Source organism: Pyxicephalus adspersus, chromosome 3 (assembly GCF_032062135.1).
Source record: "Pyxicephalus adspersus chromosome 3, UCB_Pads_2.0, whole genome shotgun sequence".
Taxonomy (NCBI): Eukaryota; Metazoa; Chordata; class Amphibia; order Anura; family Pyxicephalidae; genus Pyxicephalus; species Pyxicephalus adspersus.
The window spans coordinates 52,664,920-52,689,342 of record NC_092860.1 but is presented as its reverse complement, the minus strand read 5'-3'; the positions used below and the strand labels follow the sequence as shown (position 1 = coordinate 52,689,342).

The 24,423-nt window shown below is 36.1% G+C and overlaps 1 protein-coding gene across 1 annotated transcript; it reads right to left on the bottom strand.

The window, feature by feature from the left end:
• Positions 1-219: 219 nt before the first annotated feature.
• TM6SF2 (transmembrane 6 superfamily member 2) lies at positions 220-24,423 on the bottom strand. Its single transcript, XM_072406786.1, has 10 exons — positions 24,216-24,423; positions 18,514-18,617; positions 16,012-16,109; positions 14,377-14,480; positions 12,243-12,324; positions 10,172-10,315; positions 9,991-10,092; positions 7,852-7,944; positions 7,046-7,165; positions 220-3,668 (listed from the first exon to the last, which is right to left on the bottom strand). Exons 1-10 carry the CDS (start codon positions 24,305-24,307, stop codon positions 3,462-3,464), a joined length of 1,146 nt encoding a protein of 381 aa, XP_072262887.1. The 5' UTR covers positions 24,308-24,423; the 3' UTR covers positions 220-3,461.

The window sequence follows — 24,423 nt, the reverse complement described above, 5'->3', positions numbered from 1 at the left end:
ACAGTAAAAGGGGATTAACCTGTTTATTAGGGATCCACAAACTAGACTGTGAACTGAACAAATTGAAAATCGATTGAGTCCTTATGCTCATCATCACCTAGATCTTCTAAAAAAAAAATATCTAGGTAATCTGTGAACATCCCTTACTATATTTCATGGCAGCAATTTACTTTCTTAAATGTGAGTTCTGTAATGAAACAGAATCGGTACTAAAGAGGGTAAAGGTATCCTTAACTCCATTTAATTGTAAAAACATTATAAGTATATATACAAACCAAGCACATTTGAAAGCCATGAGATAATTTAAATACATCAAAACATTTCCTTTACTGTACAATAATCATATGAGTTCTGTGATTGGAGGCAAAGATATGTAGGAAACAAGACAAACATATTTCTGAATATATTTTAAACATGTCTTAATAAACAGTGAATAGCATGTTTGCTAATTAACAATAAATATCTTGTTAAATTACATGTGCATCTCTCAAGACACAAATGCAAAGTCTATCACTTATTTTTACTTTCTGAGTAACAAGCAAGCTGCAGACGTAGGGTTTCATGTTCAATGTGAATCTCTAAGTATAAAACCTCCATGTTGTTTGTAAAAAACCTTTTCTGGACAATGTTGCATAATTACTGCCCATTGTTAATTGCAAACCCCGGCTTTTATGCATGACTAGTACGTAGCATGGAAGGTCTAAGAGGGAAATAGGTAGAAATTAATAGAAGAAACATGATTTGGACAACATGCTGACATTACCATGGAAACAAAGCTACACAGTCTCAGGTGCGGGGTGCTGAACAATATTTTCTGAAAGAATATATTACAGTCCTATGTGCTGTTCTGCAGCAATACTAATCAATCATCATATAGAAGTGTAAGTACACTCAACAAATATGTGCACTACACATTTATGTGTCCAAATAATTTAACTGACATTAAAACATATAAAGCACATATCACAGAAAATGTATTTTTGCTATGTGTTTTCCTGATGTAATAACACAGAAAAATGACAATTCTAGACAATACAGCTCTTCCCAAATTAAGGAATAAATATTTCAGGAGTCACCAGCACATTCTGTGGACATAACAATGACAAAGTTGCATAGGGACTACAAGGGGAATTCTATTACACTTTATTTGTAAATTCTATACTTTGTCTCCTTTTAGTTTATAGACGTATGAAATGTTAGAACATTTAAATTGCAAATGTTTTTGAAAACCACAATTTAGGTTAATAAGAGTGTACTAATCCATAACAACTAATCACATTTATCCTTTTCTGAAGGCAATAAGCTGAAACTTGACATTTAAAAAGGCAATTCCAGGCAATTAGCAGGCTACTAATGTTGCCCAGCAGACACTGCAACTGCAAAACATCAGTAAATAATCAGTTTACCTTAAAGTATAGACTCCTGTATGACAGACTAAATAAATCCAAAACTATTTGCTATACAATGTACAAGCCTCATAGGACATCCTTTACCTTTCCCTGGTTCAACCAAATCCTTCTTTTTTGTGTCTTGCATGCTGCCTCTCCCAGACATAGCAGTCAATGCAGAAAAAAAAAGGCAAAACAAATTATGGAACTTTAGGAACAGTGCAGCATTGTTGCCACAAAATTAGAGAAAGCTGCATTTGGTGGACTTCACTATCAGGGTAACATGTAATTGTGAAACTTTGCATTTAGACCAAAAGAAAACTATGCAGATGCACAAATAACTAAATCTAGACCCAACTTCTCCTATTGGGTTCCTCGGGTTAACAAGCTCGAGACTGAAAGAATTGAAAGAATTAAGAGCCATGGATGGTGACAACAATAAGGCATATACCTCCCAATGGTCCAAATGGTTGATGTACTCCTCCTCCACCTCACGTATCAATAGACTTCGTCTCAGATTACATGGTCCTCTTTTAGACTATGGATTCCAGGTACTCCCACCTCCCGCTTGCCTCCCCTAGTATCCCCATTTCCCCCTTTATTGCTATTGCTTTATATCATATGTGTTTCTTATTGTTGTTTTTTATTGGATGTACAATTTCTTTTTTTTTACATTGTTCTTTCTTTTGTACTGTTGGAATTTACCTTTAAAAATGCAAATGAAAAAAGATTTACTCATAAATAAGCTCTGCTTTACTCTGATTTATGTGATATTATACTAATGCGGCCTCAAACATGTTCACTGGAAATGTACTTTCTGAATCGAGTGATATTAGGTTTCTTGTGACTAAAGCTGCGTACACACCTGCAATTTTTCTCGTTGGAAAGGATCTTTCACGATCCTTTCCAACGAGAAAAGACTGCACGATGCATGAACGATGCTGTACATACAGCACCGTTCATGCTCTATGGAGAGGGGAGGGGGAGAGCGACGGAGCGGCACCCTGCTGCGCGCTCTCCCCTTCCCTTTCATTAGGATCGGTCGTCGTCCATCGTCCATGGATCCGCCAGGACGGTCGTCGGACGATGGACGACGACCGACTGTACACACGGCAGATTTTCGCCCGATAATTGGCCGATACCGATTATCGGGGGAGAAAAATTTGCCGTGTGTACGCAGCTTAAGGTTGAAGAAAAGCTCTTCTGCAGCAGCCTCAATACAGCCAAAGTTGTAATTCATTATATAAACTAATTATTTCACTATGCAAATTATTTACAATTAGAAACGTTATTTTTCTTAGTTCAAAAACCTGCATTTTATTCCAGATATTCAAATTAAATTATTGTATTTTATTGAAAAAGTAACACTATGAGAACCCCTACGAAAGATCGATTATGTTGTATAATAAATGCAAAAGTGATCATTTTAAAACACACAGTTTAAAATTATTTACAAACTCTCAATTACAAAACAAAAAAAGCATGTTTAGAATGAACATTTTGCAGTAAAAAAAGACAAACACAAAATCTTTTACAACTTAATCTGTATTAACCAGGTTCTGAATCCTCTTTTCTTTTATTGCAGTTACTTATTTGTAATATTCAAAACAAATATCCTACCATATGTGCTCATCTCAGCAATAAATATGCTGGGTAGGAAATGTGAAAAAAAATTTCTAAATTTGCATGTTTAAAAATGCGTTGTTAGCTGGTGACACGTGTACATGAAATAGACTAGAAATAAAATATGGAAAATCTAGTAAAAACATAAAATAATATAAAGAATGATAAGTCATAAGCATAGTAGGCAAAGACTTGAAGGATGGCCTTTTAAAAAAAATAAATGTGGGATGAGTTTTTCTTCACCCCAAGCTAAAAACAAACAAAAAAAAATACTTTGAAAAACAGTGCCAAAACACTTGTGGTTTCTGAATTATACAAATAAAACTCTTTTGAGGGAAACATGTGCCATTTTGTTTAGACAGAAACCTTTCAGTTGGTCCAGGCCTAAGCCTTGAATCTTGTAAACCAGATCATTCTCCTTTACCATGCTCCAAAACACTATGACACCCCTCAGTTTTGTTTCTTGCCTTCCTCTACAGTCTCTGTTGTTCCTTTTATGAAGAACGTTGGATTCCGGTAGCAGCGGTAGGCCAACATCTGCATTCCCAGAGTGTAAACAGCATTAAGAATCATAAATTCCCACCAAGATTCTTGAGGGACACGATAAGTATAAGGTGTTCTGTGGTACACTGATGATCCCATGTGAGCGAACTGGGCCTGTAAAAACAGTACACAAAAGATAGGTTTAAAAATCATGAAAAAAAGGGTAGCTGGCTGTGTTTTTCATATCCCAATCTACTATGTACGTCACCAGAATACATGTTAAGGATAATGTATGTTGGTTTTGTAAAATGTTTTGTTCATTAGGTTAATATAAAATATTATCTTACATAAATATTTCATATTATTATTATGTAGTCTTCAGCCAGCAAGTGAAGCGTTAGACTCATCCTTCACATTATTATTATTATTATTATCAATATTATTTTTATTAATAATAATAAACAGGATTTATAATAATAATAATATAATGTGAAGGATGTGTTCACAAATGCCCTGATTAAAGCAGAAGTCTAACACTTCCGTTGCTAGCATCTATTATTAACAGCTAAATGCTACAAGGTGCTGGTCAGAATTTTGTGAAAATTCCCAACCACGCACATTATTTATTTATTAAATTCAATAAATCTCTCCAAGACTGGATAGGACAAATTATCATAGAAGAACTGGAATGGACTTCTTACAAATTATTTGCTTTTAGTTGGCAAATGTTTGCAATCCTTGACCATATCTATTCCGGGTTTGCTGGATTACCCAGGTTCTGCCATGATAATCTATCTTCTCCAGTCTTAGAGAGCTTTAATAAACTAGTGAAGCACTGCAAATAGTTCCAATCCCACTTTAAGAACAGGCAGAAAAAAATGATTTCCTAAAAAAAAAAAAAATATCTTCAAGATATACCAGAAGCATACAATGAGAACATATACAGTGAGTTTTTCTCTGATTCAATCAAGCCTCATTCCATATGTTGATTCTCTCTCCATGTCAATATGTAATGTTATCGTAATGTTATCAGTAGTGTTAGTGTTCGACTCGAATATGGCTGTTCGAATTCAGATAGACCCGATCCAAAAAACACAGGATTCCACTTTGCAAATTCATGTGATAAAAAAGAGGCTTTAATGTTAAAGAAATTTATTGAATGTGTGTGATTTTTGTAACTATCATTTTTTTTTTTTTACAGGTTATCCCACAATGACAGGATGATTCCCACGGCTAGACAGCCATGGGAATTCTCCTGTCAGTGTGTGATCCCCATGCTCTAGGGGTAAATGAGGACAAGTCTCCCCATTCATCACCTCTAGTGCTCTGATTGGCTGAGGAAAGGTAAACCCCAATGACAGCTCAAGCGTCATCAGGATTTTCCTTTCCCCAGCCAAAGCACTAGAGATTAATGAATGGGGAGACTTGTCCCCATGTAGCCTCCAGTGTCTGGGGATCCCATGGGATTCCTGTGTTCTTGAATAGATAATCTCTATCCAAGAACACATACTATAGTTACGCCAGGGCTGCAAGAGCAACCAAGGGACAGCTCCGCTCCTCCGATTGCTCTTGCAGCCCTAGCAGAACTCTATGTGACTTCACGGCCCGTGACACTAACAGGATGATTCCCATGGCTGCACAGCCAATCACAGAGCACTAGAGGTGAATGAATGGGGAGACTTGTCCACATTTAGCCTCTAGTGCCCAGGGATCCCGTGGGACTCCTCTGTTCTTGAATAAAGAATCTCTATCCAAGAACACTGTCAGGATCTGAACCCAGGGATGCTTCGGTGTCTGGCTGCAGCTCTATCTACTGCGCCACTTGAGGGTTTGCCTTTTGCACTCTGTTGGATTCCTTGGACAAAGATACCTTGATACTTAGTATCTTGCTGAACCTTGAACTTCAGGCCCCTGCCATGAACTTCCTATTTAGGCCGTGTCTCTGAAACTTCCTGTTGCCAGACTATTGTGCTTTGCCAATATCTTGCTCTTCCTGCTACTGTTACATTGCGCTCTCCAAACTGCTACCTGTGTACCGATCCTTGGCTGCTGTTTAAACAACTACTCTTCCTCTCACTCTGTCTCTAACCTACACCATTGGCTACCGACTTCGGCTTGTGCTTTGACTATGTTTGTGTTTTATCCTTATCTGCTACCCCTGCTTGTACATTGATCCTGGACTTCTTCCTCCTGTGTCTGCTTGCTGTTTCAGCCTCTGGACTCCAAGCCTGACCCCTGATCTTTACAAACACGTACTATAGTTACGCTAAAGCTGCAAGAGCAATCGGGAGCGGAGCACTTAGCTCCACTCCCCTGATTGTTGTTGCCGCCCTGTAGTATGTGTTCCTGGATAGAGTTTCTCTATCCAAGAACACATACAACTAGTAAAGGGCTGCAGGAACAATCAGTGGAGCTGTCAGCCCATTGGCTTTAAAGGTGTTCGAATTCGAAGTTCGATGACTCGAACAATATCCCCCTATTCGATCGAATAGCTGCCGAATCGAATAGTGAGATATTCGACCAACACTAGTTATCAGTAATATTACTATTGTCCTATTGTTGGTAAATGTGTAGCTAACATCAATAAATGTGTGACGCCTTTTCTACTTTATACAAAATGTAATGTTATTTAAAAACAGTTCATTTTATGTTTGGATGTTTTATACTTTGTTGTTATATTATTTATTGGATTTTTAAATCAAAATAAAGTGCAAATTAACAATGAACATATAGGTGCAAAACATAACAAGATATCCCAGAAGCCAGGGGTGAACCTATGAATATGAAAGTATACCATATGTAACTTTTGTGTATCTATATTGCCTCTGTCTTGCACATAATGATGTAAATACTGAAGATCCTATGACCCCACATGACAGAGTATATGTGAGAAAGATAAAATAAAAAATAGATTGTGTTCGCAAATCATATGCCTTATACTAACTTGGCTGGTATTTACTTAATAAACATTGGAAGCGTTGTTGAGTAAATGTCTTCAGTCTCTCCTGGACAGCCATTTATTACATTAAAGTCAAAATAGGTATCAAGTCCAAAGAACTGGCTGTTCTTTTAGGAAGCACATACCTATAGGACAGGAGGAGTTTACGAGCAGGAACAAAAATCAATTATCTGTTTTGAACCTCCAAAAATTTGAGGATGAACACCACCTAGTAAGCCTAAATCATGTGAATATCTGCACAGCAAATACTTAAACTGAGTAAAACTGTGATTTGCCCATTCAAAGCAACATTTATATATAAACCCTTCCCCCTATATATCCTGAGAGTATACTTACCTTTTTTTGGACCTAATGAAGATATTCAGTATTTTTCCATTGACGGATGGAACAGAGTGACATGGCAGCAAAAGGGAGGTAAGTATATGCTGCAGATAAAGGAAATATTGTTGCTACAACAATTTTTTTCCAGACAGCTAAATTATTTGGTTTCTTCTATTTTTTTACCCTTATACAAAGCTAAATAAAATACAAAGCAACAAGTTCTATTTGAAGTGAACAGTGAATAAATTATCTACAACACAACCAATGTTACCTGTGCTACTGCACCAGCGAATACGAGTGTCCAATCCAGCATCCAAAAGCAACCAGGAATTAGAAGACCATAGATGGACATGCATAAGAATGGAAGGAGGTAGAACATGTTGACCAACATCTGAAAAAGATAAAGAATAGTTAAACCACAACTGTAGAATCACAATAATAAAGCAACATTTCTAATATTTGTTACTTTAATGTGGTAACAAAGGTAACCAAAGAGGTTTGTGTATATTGCCATATTGTGATCTCTACCTGTTTATTCAATTTTGCTGCACCTAGGACAACAAAAATGGTTAAGTGCAATTCATTATTTTTTGAAGTGCTCTTTTGAGTTTTATTACTTAACCCAGACTTACATGAATGTACTTTATTTGAATAATTTTCAATTCAGTTGACTTCAATATAAATGTCATTTCAAATCAAATTATACTACCACACACTGGAATATATGCATAGTCAATTATTCAGCATGAAGCTCCAAAATCTGAAAACAATCTATCCTGAGGTCTTTAAAACATTTTATACTTCTACAGTTGATGGTACAATTAGTAATTTTCAGACTAGACAGATTGAGGTTCTTTACATCAAATTTAGGTTAAGAAATAAAAATCAATTTTCAGTGGAGTTTATGAAATGATGGAATAGACTGCTCCATTAAAGAGGAAAAGCAACTTGTGTATGATCACCTAGAGGAAGGTTTTGCTTGTGTCTGCTACTTTTCTTTCTCTCCCATATACACACACCCAAAATGGGTAATTTGCCACATTCATACTTTGTAAAAAAAAAAGGCTGTGAACTTACCTGAACCTTAGAATAGGCAGATGGATCCCTAAGGTATGGCTCATATTGGTAGATGTAAGTGAAACAAGAATCCGTTGGGCAATCCAAGACCAGCTACAAAGATAGATGGATAGATGTAGTAATCACTTATTAGATAATTTGATTAGTTATAGATAAGCACTTCAAAGTTTATTTTGCAAATAAAGTGTTTACTCTTAAGTTTCAGTTTAAAGGAAAAAAAACATCTGCTGCATCATGCACCAAATCTTACTGCCCCAATAGTTTAACATCTATAATCTAGGCACAGGTGCATTACGATGCTTGAAAAATATGAATAATAAAAGAGGAGGATTTCAAGTTCCTGCTATATCCTGCTTCATTGCATTGAAAACATGCACAAGAATCCAAATCGTGTTATCAATGTAATTAGCTGGTTTTGTTTTGTATATGCCCTAAAGTACCAAAAACAGAGCAAGAATTTAAGCAGTACAAAGGTTAGCATGCACACTTTTTGAAACTTTGAGTTGGGAAATAATGTCTATTAAGAAGAAGGTTTTTTTTTTCAGTTTACATGGTAGAACAATCTGCAGACATTTTAGGTGGGAAACAAAACATAATTCCATTCTTCCAAAGACAACAAAGGAACTACTGACAAAGGGAAATTCACTGGCCCTTATTTAATAAAGCTCTTACACTTTCATTAGAGAAACTGGGTGACACAGCAAACCTGGAATGGATCAGGTCATGGAACGAAAACATTCGCTAAAAAATAGCAAATGTCTTTTAAGAAATTAATTACAGGTTTGTTGGATCACCCAGCTTCTCTGATCAAAGTGTATTCTCTCCAGTCCTGGACAGCTTTAACAAATCAGAACCACAGTTTCATATTGTCCTGATTACTACTGTCACTAGAAATTGAGAGTAAATCCTACTTATTGGATTGCCACAACTAAAATACAGAGAACATTTTCCAAGGGGACATTTGTTCCTGTGATCAATGTTAAAGAAGAGATTTCTCTTACATTGGAAAGATATAATCTCACTTTATTTGAGTCTTCAACTGTATCAGGCACAGGCAAGTATAGCTCATGATGAAGAGAGGATTGTTAAAATCTTCTGAGGCAGGACCACACATTTACTATGAGCTCCATTCTACCCTGTACTTTATGCTGGGGTGGAATACAAATGTTTGATAGGACTGAATGGAAAACACACAGTGCATACACAACCATTTTTCTAGAATATTTTGACCAAGGATTCTTCAGCTTGGGTGATATTTTACTGATTAGGAGACCAGCAAATTTAGAATTGGCATGGCAACTAGAGCAGGATAACCTACATTATAAGTGTAGTTTCTCTAAATTTTACATATTTAGATTTATTAATGTCATTAATATGTAAAGAATAAGCAGGTTGGATTTAGGACATGGTAAAGGTTTAAGGTTTTTTTTTAACTTTTGTATCATTTAATATTACCCACTTTAGATCTCACACCTATATACCCCCTATAGAGCAATTTTGACATTTTGTTAAAGTTTTTTAAAAAACATTTATGCATTGACAAAAAAGATGTTTCTGTATATAAAAACTTTACACTATTCTATAATGTGGTCTCTTTAGAATGACATTAAAATTATGGTTCTGGTACTAAAACTCTTTTTTCACAATTTAGCCCTTTTTTACCATGACACTATAAAAGCGAACAAATAAAAAAGAAAAAAAACTTAAATAATAAAGATTCGAAAAAAAATAAATTAAAAAATCAGCATGGAAAAAAACATCTATATGTAGAAGTAAATGAAAACTAATGAGGGTGAATTTTCACAACTTCAACTTTTCGTGAAGGATGCTTTCCAACAACATGTGTACGTAGCCTAACTACCATTACAACAGCTGTTTTTGATAGCATCAGTTATATTATCTGCTTTGCGTACACATACATTTCTAGATGTCATTTTGACAGCTGGGAATTACAGACAATTGTTTAGTGGACAGACGTTTTGTGTATTTTGTGTAAGTTTTTATGGGTGTTAAGCAATGATCACAACTGGTTAAAAGACCATAAAAATATCTGCTAACAAAAAAGGAGTAGTAAACAAAAATGTATACAATGGACTACAGCTTTAGTATGCCCTAGAAGGGCTACTGTAAAATACTTACTAGGCCCCTGAAGAGAGTGAATAGAATGGCACCTAATAGATACAGAATCAGAAACATATCTAAAGGTCGCTGAAATATTCCTTTACTTTGTGAAGCCACCACCTGATAAGGAAACAAAAACATTTATATTAGAGAAAGTCAGGCATTGTGTGGGCCAAATTAGTCAATAAGCAAATCTTACCGTTTCAGCCGGGAACTTTGGAAAAGCGTGACTTGTTGTGAATATCCTTATTCCAGCCCATACAGGAAGAAATAAATATGGAATATTGAGAATAAAGGCAGGACGGATTTCAGTGCCATACTTTCCTGAAAAAATTAAAAATATCTAATAATGTATTGCAGTAGGAAAACATGAATATGCCATAACATAACAACTGAAATTACACTGATGGAGCTAGTAAAGTTTTTATTACAGTAAAAAAAAAATCTTTGTAGATCATTCATTACTTACCCTAAACTTAAAAAGAATATATCTGCCTATTTATTGTGAAATCGCTCCCACAAATCAAAAAACTGAATCTATTTGCTCTTGCAATCAAACATTATCTATGCAGAATTTTACAGAACTTGTATTTAGTAACAACGATGATATAGTAAAATCTAATAAAACAGGAAAAAGTTAAGTGATTCAATTCATCAACAATGATTTCTGTATATGTTCCAATGCCATTAGCAGCAATTGCATAAGGAGCAATTTTACAGTAATTAAGTAGTCTCGAATGAATAATTACATTTTACTCCCCAGTTATATTTATTGTATATATTTAGAAAAAAATTGTATTCATGGAATTGGCAAAAAACGACATAGATCTTTGAAAATGGACAGAACGCCTTATATTGAGAGCATTAATATAACATTAGTCAGTTTCATATTAGCAGAAGAGGTTGTAAACAGGATTGAATTAAATGTAGACCATAATTCTTTAATTAGAGGCAAGCAGGGGAGTAGCCACAATGAGGAAAACTGTCTGCTGGTGATATATTTGGGTCATTATCAGACATGACTCTCCCTTGCTTCCTGGCCCAAACCTGCATCATGACTCTTCCTAGAAGTGTCATACAAATGACTAGCAGAGGGGATATAGCTTATTTCTAAATGTTTTATGTGCATATTCTGGTATCAAAAGCTTGAGAAAGTCTACAGAGGGCAAAAGAGAATTAATGGGGCAGCAGAAATAATAAGAATGATAGGCTTTTAAAAGTGTCTTTTGAGGAGGGACATGATGCATGGAGTTAGGGAAAACACTAACAGCTGGATGTTGTAAAGCACAAAAATGTGCTAAGTTAATGTAAAATGTTTTTCTCTTCCTTAGTACAAGGAGTGTTTAATGTGTTTTAAGAACAGCAGTTGAGAAGTGTTACTCATTTGTGGTATTTGCTAATATTTTCTGAAATCCAGTTTAGTGCTTTCTGTAAATACTCAAGCAGGACACATTGCATATTCAATAAGCACCGGGGTTATTTAAGCCTTACTTTCAGTCTTGAACATTTGTACAGGTACTTCTCTTGTACTGAAAATGCTTTCTCTGACTTCACTGCACACTGTGAGCTTCCCACAGTCTGTACTAAAAGCTACAGCAAGGCAGATAGAGCAAGCCTAACTTTATTTTCTCTGGTCTCTTGCTCACTCCTTTCATTCAAAGGATTTCTGTTTTAAAAATGGAGGCTCAGGATGACAAGTCTGTGTTACCTACTGCAGTCTAAATGCAAACAGTGTCACAATATAGTAATATATTCAGGAAACCATGTACAACACTCTGCTTACCCTTCTCACCAGCCATGATCTACCTAAACCACAGGGAGAAGCACTTGGTCAAAAAACAAGGTTTTATATAAAATTGTAATTAGTTTAATAGGGAACCATGGAGGGAAAAATAAAGCATATTTAACTCCAGCTTTACCACAAGATTCAGGTGCTTGACTGCAAAACTGTATCAAATTTCTATTTATTATCTAAGCAATGCACCAAGTATAGTAACCAATTAGACTTAAATTCACTACATTAGAAAACTGAATAAGTTATTTTTATGGGATGATTGGTGTTACTTTACCTTCTTACGTACAATCATATAGGAAATCATGATTCATACCATGTGAAATTATGTATAGTCAGGTATAGAAACTTCCTGGCATGGGAACTATATAGGGATATTATGGCTCTTAGCAGGTACATCAAGCATTTAAGAAATATACTGACGATATAGTGAAAGGTGAGGTTTCATGGAGTTTTATTAGCTATATTATAAAGTTACATTCAAGTATGGACTACTACCTTTGTTGATGAAAACCTCTAGGTAACATGACCTTGTAGCCATACCTCTATAGATGTTTTGTCTGAAAGCATTTAACATAATTCTGTGAGTTCACCAACTCTCTAAAGGATACCCTGGTCAATTATACATTTGATAAAATAGTAGTTCATGCTGGGATTTACCTAGGACAAACAGTCATTACTATAAATTACAGGTGTCTCTACCTTGAGCTCATAAAATGTTTTAACACTCTTGGTAGGGCTTGGTATATAAACTTCTATCTCTCCGTTTTCATATCTCTGCAAAAGTTCCATTTACAGTGCAGATATATGAATGTCAATTTTCATTAACATTGCTGCAATGAACATAACTTCCAGAGTCTGTATAAACAAGGTTTTGCTTGTAATGGGAGTTTTGATTTCCCAGCAAGTCTATGGAAGTCCAAAACCTGCTGAAGAAAGTCAAATGCAAGTCAGATGTTTAACCGCAGGTCAGTGATTTTCAAATATCAGCAAGAATCTTAAACACATGCCATCAACATTTGTTTTTTAGAATAGCCAATGACAGAAGTAACACATCTATAGCCATATATTGCCTTTTAAAAACACAATATATAACCAACAATGATTAAATTATATTAGTTGTGAGGAAATTACCGTATTTTTCGGCGTATAAGACGCTCCGGCCTATAAGACGCACCCAATTTTAAACGAGAGAAACCTAGAAAAAAAAGATTCTGAACAAAATACTAAAAAATCACTCTGTGTCAATGTATCGCCTTCTAATCACTCTGTGTCAATGCCGATCGGCGCCGCCTTCATGGGCGGGCACAAGTGCCGCACGCTGGATCTCAGGGGAAATCAAATGAATTTTTTTTTTCTTGTTTTCCCGTGCGGAAAACCTGGTGCGTCTTATAGTCCGGAGCGTCTAATGGTCCGAAAAATACGGTAATAGCCTAACTGTATGTACTTTCTAGAGCTGATCTAAACCCAAGAGGAAATATGTAACATATTACATACTGCTGCTCAGTCCTTCGTTTTGAATACAGGTAGTCTCTGGGTTACATACGATATAGGGACTGTGAGTTTGTTCTTAAGTTGAATTTTATATAAGTCAGAACAGGTACATTATTTTAATAAATACAGGACAGATGTTTGTCTCAACATATTATTAAGCAGCGTGGTGTCAGTTGCTGTATAAAATCCTCACTGTGAGTTAATCACAAATAAAGCAAAAAAGAAAAAAACTTTATAGAACTTAGACATTTATTACCTTCTGGATCAAGATGTGCTTTTATATGCAAAAAGAAACAACTGCAGAGTTTGTCTTGGTCATGAAAGAGTTACAAGAGGTTAAAAAAGCTCAGTCCTTAAGATCACCGACAACCTCAATTGTGCTTAGCAAAAGATTTCTTCTGCAAATCATACAATCCCCCCCCCAATCAAGCCTCTGTCCTGCAAAGACACCCTGTTTGTATCTAGGAGTTGTCCGTATGTCAGATTTCCTTAACTCTGGGACTACCTGTAACTACATTTTATTTTTTCTTTTCACATGTTGATACTGCAAGTGACTTTTTATCCTGACAATGCTCATTCTTTATCCACAGAGAAGCAGACTATCAACCCCCACTACATAATACTGAAGGGTTGGGTTCTGTAGTAACAATGTAACTGATAGGAATGCAGCACAGGAAGTTATTAGCAAACAAAATCTATTTTCAGGATGAACAGGTATTGTTTTGCATTTACTGAACAAATATAACAAAATACTTTTAAATGGCCAACAGACAGATGGGGAACTTTTTATTGTTAGGATTTACACAGTATTTATCAGTATCCTCTATACCACAGGACCCATATTACCCTGGATAACTCGGGATGCTTTAACATAGAAATGTGTTAACTCTTTGGTAAACATTCAGAGCAAACTCATTCCTTTCAATAGGAAAACAAGGCCAACAGTCACCTTGGGCAACCAATGGGGAGACTTTGGCAGGGAGTTGGTCTTGGAGTGCAAAAAATACTGGCAGAAGACCTACAGTCAGGCTGCTTCATATAAAGGATGGATAAGATCTTATCTAAAATCTAGATCCCTACTAATCCCACTGACCCAGTCAGGACAAAGATTTTCTTACCGACGAGCAATTGCTGCCAGCATAACCAAGTAAAGTAGGTAATGCACTGTCCCATCCCACAGGCAGATAAGCATTCCATGAGCAGTGCGGAGATATGGCTCCCCCTGGAGAAATAAAATACATTTCTTATAAAGCCTTTAAACTTATGCATTTTATTACAGGTCAAAACATAGGTCAACATAATTTAAATTACAAAGGAACAAATTTGACTATACTACCAACTCACCACCTCACTGGACATTCTTCATTTTTCATGGGTTGGTTAACACCCATTTGTGTATAGTAAGGTACAATTGAAGTGCAAAGAATGAACTTTTAGGAAAACTAAAATGGATTTAGGTCAAATAAATTTGACATGGTTGTAAACTGTTTTAAATGTATTTGTACTATGTACTTTATTTGGGGTTTTGGTTTGGCAATATCCAGTGCAAAGTACGTTCAGTTTCAAGAGATCAATTAGAGAGAGCACATTGATATTGGTTTATACAGACATCTGATTCTAATATGTATGGATATAGGGAGGTAGAGGAATGCATGAATGTTTTAGATACCAAGATTTGTGGCTTTTTTACCAGGAGATAAGGAGACACTGGAATCAATGCTAAAAGGAACCTAAATCTTCACTTGCCGGCTGCAAATAAGAATATAAAATAAGTGTATGGTTTTTTTTTACATGTATCCGAGTATAAATGCAGCAGCTAGGGGCCAGCAGTGCCCATTAAATAAAGGAGCAAGAAAGGGATATTTTACCCATTTATCTTTCGCTAGTACTACAAATTTGTAATTGAAACATTACATTTGGTGACAAAATTAGACAATTGCGTATAACAAAATTTGGATTGGAGCTTTATTTTATGACAGGTTTGTTTTGATAATATGCTTTAATCTATCCAATGTCGTTATAGAAACATTAACGACTGTGCAAAGAACAAGGTAGTCAGTAGTAAACTGGAGAAAAAGATGTTTGCATTATTTTAGGATTACGTTTTTGCACCAGTGAGGAAAGTCAAATCATGGATATCAATTTTCTGATTTAGATGTGTTATTTCTTGGGTCAGTTCTGTTGCTAGCCTATTCTTTGTACAGTAAATCTGTATCATCACCTCTGTCCAATAAAAAAAGGAGGTGACTAAAAATGACACAAGAAACAGTCTGTGGAAAAAATGCATAGTTTTATTGAAACAAATTGTTAAATCAACTTTTTTACCAAAATTTGATCACATTTTTAACCTGCCAATTGATGTGACTGTCTTTGGAAATGGTATGCCCTCCAATGGACTGGAACTGCAAGTTACTGCAAGTTTAACTACGGTGTCGTGTGAGATCACATTAGATTGACAGGAATTAAACTGTGTAACATGAAAAAGGCCAAAAGGCCATTATCTGCAGGTACAAAGAACTGGGTAACTGCCTAGTTCAGATTTACATCAAAATTTATTTCAACTATCAACTACATATCAATAAAAATAAAAAAAAAAACTTGTGAAATTATTTTATATATAAAGCAGAGAATGCTGCCTAATGTTTAAGAAGTTCAAAAATGTAAAAAGTGTACAATACTTTACAATTAAACATATTGAAACAAATCAGATATGTTTAATGGTTGTAGACAATTTTCCAATCAATTATACTTACTTCTTTCATGTAAAACTCCATAAATCCACTTATGTAGCCATCTTCTTCTAGCCAAATTATTAAGTCAATAACACTTGTAAAGGAGAAAATCGCGAAAACTGATAACAGTTGAAGAGAAAAAAAAATGATCAAACAGATATTTTGTGATCTTTTAAGGAGATATAAAACAGTAGAACTGCAATACAGTTGTGAAAAGGGAACAGAACACAAACATTTATCATTAGGGGGTTAATGCACAATTGGAAGTCCTGCCATGTGGCAACACAATCTTTTATTGCAAAAAAGAATCTGGGATTAGAATAAACTGGAGACTGTAGTGTACAAATGACCTAAAGCAGGAGCACAAGAGCAATATGCCATTATACACACAGAAAGTCAAAGCTTTGCACAGACTTTACCCATGCATATTCACTCTAATATGCATTAATGATTTCAGTCCTAATTAAACCTCAAATTGTAAGCCACATAACTGAATTTTAAAATTAATCTTTTATTTTTATAGCACCATTATATTTTGCATAACTTTACAGCTGAATATAAAGTTACTACATATACATTGTTAACAATACTGAATATAAAAGGACACAAGAATTACAAGGACTTTGCTTGTTAATCGTTTGCAGTCAATTGTGAAAAAGAAAGGCAGCCATATGCGATGCAACATTAAAAAAAAATGCTTAAGAGCTGAGTGAGTTTGACTCATATAAATCAGAGAGATCAATGGTAAAGTCAATCTGTGGCTTTCAAACATAGCCCTAAGAGATCCCTAGCCTTTTGACCACTGAGGCCTGTGACTAGAGCAGAAGTGCTAGCATCCTCTATGGCCCTAAAAAGTGCTGGGTCTGTAGTAATGGGGAATAAATCCTGTGTTTTACAGTATTTAAATTCTCTCTATGCATACCCAGAAAACATTACACTCAGTGCAGTTCTATGCAGAGTAAAACCATGAACCATATAGAAAATACTAATCTACAAAATCTGGACCTTAGCACATCCATTACTATCTGCTGTAACAAAGAGAAACTATAGTATTGTATTTTTAGATGATATTATCTAAGATGCAGCAGTCATGCATTGGGGTGCTCACATATGCAAATGAAGCTAGAATAAACAGTTTTAGCCATTCAAATGTTTCAGCACCTGACACTCATATCTGGATGGTCTATGTTCACAATAAAGTCATGTATGATTTATAATGACCCCAAAACATAAAAAAAATATTATAACTAACAAATAATGTTAATAATCTGTATTTATTAGCACTGACATTTTACACAACACTTTACAGCATCACCATAGAGTCACTAACTTTCCCCTAGAGGTGCTCACAATTTAACATCCCTACCAGAGTAAAATGTCATTAACACAGCCCAAGCACAATTGTGTGTGTAAAATCTGAACCTGGTGCTGTACAACAGAGGTCCCCAACCCCCGGTCCGGGCCGCGGCCACTCCGCATGTATGAGATCAGCAGTTTCACGAAAAGGCTCCTGTGCATGCCGGAGCACTCAAGAGCCACATGGGATGCTTGACGTAGGTATCCCGGGAAGCTTAGCGCTCCCATTCAATTAGGGGATGGTGATTTTTTTTAAAACAAAAAGGGTGTTGCACTGAAAAAAAAACACAAACACACAGAATTTTTACTTTACATAAAAGGGTTGTCAACCCTTTTATGTAAAGTGAAAAATGTGAGTTTAGGTACACTTTAAGACTAATTCCCTGTCGCTGTATGACAACGCTGAGCCATCAGGGCTTCTGCCTAAAATCAAAGGGAATATGTCACATGCTCCTCGAATTCCAGAAGTACTGGATATTTTCTTTGATCATGAAGGCTGAAAAAAGCAGCATGAGGGAAAGATACAGTAAGTAAATGATGCAAGAAGGGGGCATTAGGGGAAATGTGTTTTACACATCATGATTAAAGCAGGGCTTTTCAAGAATGCTATTATTATTATTATTATTATTATTATTAATATTAGACAGTATTTATTTAGCACCAACATAATATTAATAATAATGCTGTACATTAAATAGGGGTTGCAAATGACAGATACAAACAATGAAACAGGAGGAGAGGACCCTGCTATGTATTAGTGAAATTAGTAAAAACTGGTCAAGCCTCTTAACCCGATTAAAGAAAGTGCATCAGCTATTGATCTGCATTTTCTAATAGGCCACTTGCTGACTAGTTGCACTGTCAAAACCCACTGATATTTTTAAAGACATTCCAAGTATTCTTCCTGTCAATCCATATCAATCCCAATCTTGTATACCTATCCCTCTGCGAGAAGTGTTTGTAATTCATGATTGATCACTTTTACCCCAGCATTATATTCTCATCACGTAAATTAAATTATGAAAGTATTGATTAGTTGGAAGGCAAAGCTATCAACCTCATAATAGGTGCCAACAAAAGTTAAAATGTAAAGAAAAGCAAAACAGTTATAAAAGAAAAGGTGCCTTGAAGAGCTACTGAATTTTATAGCAGTAATCTTCCACTTACCATAAAACAGAGGATCCTGGGGAGGGTTTCCTTGTGCAAAGAAATACAACACAACCAGCAAAGAGAGAAGTACTAGAACTCCAAGACCAGCTATAGCAAGCGGGCTGAAATGATGGAAAAACAAAGGATCACACTGATGAATTTATTCAGCTTAAAGATACAAGAATGCGTTTAATACTATATTCTGACTAGATAATGCTAACTCGATGTTTTTTGAGACTTCAATGTAATAAAGCTACATATGGTCTAAACCAGTGTTTCTCAAACTTTTTAACATGGGGGAACCAATAACTTTAATGTCTTCCAGGGAACCTGTTCTATAGTTACTATATCCATAACTCACAGTACATTAGTGTGGTGCCTCCTTCAATGCTGATCAGTGAGAAGAACATCCCCGTACAAATAGCCAAAAAGATCACTGGTGTCAGTTAAACTGACCTGAGAGGCACAACCTGGTCATTGCTCAAGGAACTCCTAGCAATCATTGGAGGATACGTATGGTTCCACTGAACTCTGTTTGGGAAACGCTGCTCTAGAAGTTTTACATTTTTTGAAAAACAACACCTAATCATAGAATACAACTGATGTTTTTATTTGTAGTGAGCACAGTCCTGTAAAATACAGGCCTCATAATCAGTAACTATTAAAGTTATCCACAATTGTAACAGTCAAATAAATATTTTCTAATACTTTGGGAAAAGAATGTAACTTTGCAAAAGTCATTAAGTTCACTTCATTCAAGGTATAAATCTAGTACAACGTTTTTTTCATGCTGTAGATAGAAAGATATAGTTGTCTTTGCAGAGAATTCCCCTAGGTTCCTGCCCTGAACACATAGAGGGAAGAAATTTGGTCAATTTTTCACCTATTATATCATTTTATTATTTCAGGATGGAAAATAAATTCACAGGACCTGATTTATTACAGCTCTTCAAGGCTGGAGAGGATACACTTGCCTCAGTGAAGCTGGGTGATTCAACAAACAGGGAATGGATCTGGTCCAGGATTGAACAATTACCTAACAAACAGCAAATGACCAACAACAAATGACTGATGAAAGTGTATCCTCTCCAGCCTTAGAGAGCTTTAATAAATCTGCCCCACAGTGAGGATCGGCTTAGACAGTGGGTTCTGATATGTGCTCCATGAAAGCTGACCTTATCTAGTTCATGAAGAATAAGCAAGTAGTCAGTTGAATAGAATCTTAAGGCAACAGGGGAATTTAAATTCATGTTTACAAGCTGTTCATAGCAGTTGTACCATCAGTAAACCAATTCAATAATGTTTGTAAAGTAAGTATAAAGCAAGTTCTTTTTCCCCTAAAATGCCATTAAAATCTCAGTTAATGCTCAGGTCACACCAGTAGATGTCGCTGTGTCCTCATGTAAAATGTGTACCAAACTTTTGCTGTCTTAGACATTATTGGAGTTTGTTACACACCTTATATGAGGACACATCAGCTAACAGTGGCTAACAATAATGCAGAAAATATAACTTAAAAGCAAGTGACCCATCAAAACCAACTCAAAAGTTCAAATGCATAAAACTGAGATAAGTGAGGGAAAAGATAAACAGACTAATGTGATTTTATCTGTTTTTCTTTTTAAATAAATATTTGTTTTTTAAATAACACACTATTATTTTATTGGAATTTCTATTGATTACTGTTTAGAACGTTAGATGTGACATCTGCAGTTTATACTTGATACAAAGCATTTCTTATGTGTTTTTAGGTAAAAAAAAAAAGTCTCCTAATTATTATCTGGATTGGTCTTTATTTAAGTATATATATATATATTCCATGCTTATTTTGATTGGCGTTTAAAAAATGCACCACATGTTAATGGGCTGCCCTTGTGTTTGTAATTCTTCCTCCAGAGAATGAAGAGCAACCGCATAGCCAGAAGTAGCATCTTGTTTCTAGAAACCAGGCCACAATCCAAATGCAATGCAACCACAACTGTGTGCACAAAGCATTTCCAAACTGCCCCTATACAGTTATATTGGAATGGTTAGGTGCATGGTTGAGAATGTGGTACAACACGGTGGTTGACCGCAAAGTCTGAAATGGGCCTTATAGTAGCTTGCCCAAAGTTACAGCATTCAAAGAAGTTAGCCAGAGGTACTCCAGCCTCTGTGGGAGCAAGAGATGGAATAGGTAAATCCCCTCAATAATAATCACCAAGGCATAAATAAGCATTTACTCTTGCACTTCAGAGGTAATCCCTACAAGAGAAGTCATTTGTTTTTCCTGGAGCCTAAGGTCTGTTTATAAGCCCCACACTAGAACAAATTTTTGTTTTAAATTTTGTTTAATAAAAACTTTGCAAATGCTATGTATAAGCTACATAACATATTAATATTCTTATTACACAGTATTTACAGTACATACAGCCAACATATTGTGCAGCACTTTTCGAAGTCCATAGTCTTGCCACTATATGTCCCCCAAAGGGGGGAAAATGTCATTAATACAGTCTAAGGTAAATTTTTTGGGGAAAGCCAATTAACCTAACTGCATGGTTTTGGAACGTGGGAGGAAACCAAAGTACCCGAAGGGTAACCCACACAGACACGGGGAGAACCTGCAAACTGCAAGCTGATAGAGTCCTGGCCGAGATTTGAACCCGGGACCTAGCACTGCAAAAAGCAGAGTGCTAACCTCTGAGCGTTACATATCACTCTTTTACATGCTGAAGCCTGGAGATATTTCTGCAATGTAGGAACAACTACCCAAGAGTCCATAATATGTACTATTCACATCATTCCCAGTTTACAGTCTACTGTGTTACAAAAGATGAGAAGAAGCCAAATAACCGATATACAAACAAGAAAATTTTACAAATCTAGGAAGATGGTGTCTCCTTGTTGTTGAGGACTGCAATACAACAGTACTACAAAATCAAACACCCAAGGAACAATTTCGCCCCACATAGTAAAACAATTTGCATGTACAGCACATTAGTCTGGGTGTACAACAGCTTTTATATTTGTGTAGGCAACTTGCAGAACAGAAGGTAAATTGGATTAAAGTTCTGTAACTGCTGCAGCTACTGGAATCATTCAAATAATGAAAAAGTCCTAATTTGGATGATATTACCTCTGATAAAAGCCAAAAGTAAGGTGTTATCAGCCAGTCTTCTAAGATACAATTACAGTAATGACAAAGATATTTTTCAGACTGAGCTTGAGATCAAAGTATACATATGGCAGTAATTAGTCATTCCCTTGCAACTAACATGTAAAGTAATTAGTGTCAGTTCTATTTAAATTAAACGTATTTACTAAAACGTACTTAGGAAATAAAGCAGGGATACAAACTTGGATAAAATATTTTACATGCCAAATGTAACAGTAGGATATATTGTGATTCCTTTCATGTTCTTAAATACCTTTATCATGGGATAGAATGGACAGTATGGTGGATAAGTGGTTAGCACTCATGCCTTGGAGCACCAGGCTGCTTGAAATCAGGGGTGCTATCTGCAAACTGTTTCCACCTACATATGTATAAGTTTCCTCACACAATTTAAACATACTGGAAAGTAACTGCCCTACAGTTATCCTGATATCCCATAAAAGGTTTGCACCTCCTGGTTGGATTTAAAGAGGAACTAAACCCAAAAAATTACAAACAGGCAGGTCCTTTTTTTTCAGATGGTTGGTGATGTCACATCCGCAATAAAGTAACCTTATCTGTCTGATCACAATGTAATAATTGCCCAGTCCCATCACACGCTCCATCGTCTTCTACCTTCTTCTTTTCCACCATTTTGATTGGCTGGGCCAAGATGATGTAACTCATTCAGTCCTGGCAGCCACATCGGAAGCTGGGATGTGCTGGGTATCCTGACATCCCAAGCTGAGCTTTGCTTGGTCCATATCACCATCATATTCTCCTATAATTTCTTGACACAACCTGAGAAGGAATCTAACCTATCCCCATCCTATTTATAATAAAAGAAACATTTTTCTGAATTTCATTTTTCATTAGCTAGTACCCGGAGAAACATGGGAAGAACATAAAAACTCCCTGTAGATAGGGCCCTAGTGCTGCAAAAAAAGAGTGCTAACTACTGAGCCAATCTAGAAAAATGCTTTCAGGTACAGGGAGACTGCATTAGTATCAGTGTTGTGTATAATCATATGATTATTTTACCTTTATTGTGAGTAATCAAAAGAAAGCCACTGCTGATCAGAAAAACCCTAAAGACCCATAAAATTAGCGCTTTTCATAGAAAGTCAATTTTAAAGTGCTGGGGTATAGTTTGTCTTTCCTTATACCTGGTACTATTTTTCTGTTAAAAGTTGACGTTTTTAATTTGCTCCCACCTAAAAATAGAATAAGGCCTTTTTACAGGCAAAAACTGATATAGGATTGGTATAATTCTACAATATAATAAGAAATATGGTTAGGGTACAATGAGTCTGCAGCTTATAAAAATCTTCATTAGGCAACCTGAATAAAATTTCTGCACGCACATTGTTTAAGAAAAGCAGACCAAGATAAACATTTTTACCAATATACTGTGTAATAAAGGCTGAACTGAGGCACTACATTCATATTCACCTTTGGCCCTGCACTTTGTTAAATCGGCCCTACTGAGAATCAGATGTCAGATTAAATTTATAGCTAGAACAGGAATGCCTGGATTCATAAAATCCACCTATTTGTACAAGTCATAGTGCAGGCAATGGGTAAATGGAAGGGAAGAATTGAACATGACCTGCAATCCACCTGAAACAGATGTGAATAACAATTTGTGTAAAATTATCTCTGGATAATACCTATCCTTATGGCTACCATAAAAATATCATTTTCTCTAAAATGTAGGTTATTAGAACCTTCTGCTGAGAAACCATACCCTTACCAGGAACCTGTACTTTAGATCGGTACATTATATTTCTATGTTTTATTCAACAGACCTCACGTCACTGTAAAAATGCTATATGGGGCATTTCCTAATGATCAACCTAAAGCCGTCATCTGAGAAATATGGGGCTTCCGTTGTGCTCTACACAAGTAATGTGGATGCTATGGCTATACATTTTTTACCTGGGGTAGCCAGTTCCAAAAAATAATTGCAATGACAAACAAGGACATGTTTCAATAACACTGTTGATTTTTCTTAGTTGATCTTCTAATGATTGCTACAGAAGGCCCACCTTTCCGCCCTTGTGTTCTAAAACCCACTGTAGGGACACTCTAGATGGATTAACCTGGAAGCGATCAGTTCCAATCATTCCAGGTTTACACCTCCAGTACATTGGTGGTACCGGCTTCTCAGTCTTTGATCTGAATGGGATGAGGGCATCAATAGGTTCAGCTCAGCTCCCTTAATACAGTAATAATATAAAATAGTACAAAGTGGTACTAATAATAAAAAAACAGGTAAAAAAGTGAAAGAATAACTTAGGACCATCAGTTTAAATATAACTAAAAAACAAACTTTTACATATGGATAGAGACGAGAGGTTTAAACCACTAATACGTTTTTGGGGGGCCCTGTCACCTATACTCCTATACAGCCCTGTCACCTATACTCCTATACAGCCCTTTCAGCTATACTCCTATACAGCCCTGTCACCTATACTCCTATACAGCCCTGTCACCTATACTCCTATACAGCCCTGTCATATACAGCCCTGTCACCTATACTCCTATACAGCCCTTTCAGCTATACTCCTATACATGTACTTACTCAGAGGCTGCACTCATGGAGTTCACCACATAGGACACGGGGATGGCGGTGAGGGAGAGCAGTAAGGGCCCAGCGGGCTCCGGGACACCCATGGCAGCACAATCTCTTCCGGCATAAAAGTACAGGGAAGCCGGGAGATCATCCACAAAGACAACTGCGGGTGGGGGAGACTACGGAGCACTGTGAGCACGTTTCTTTACCTATTCAA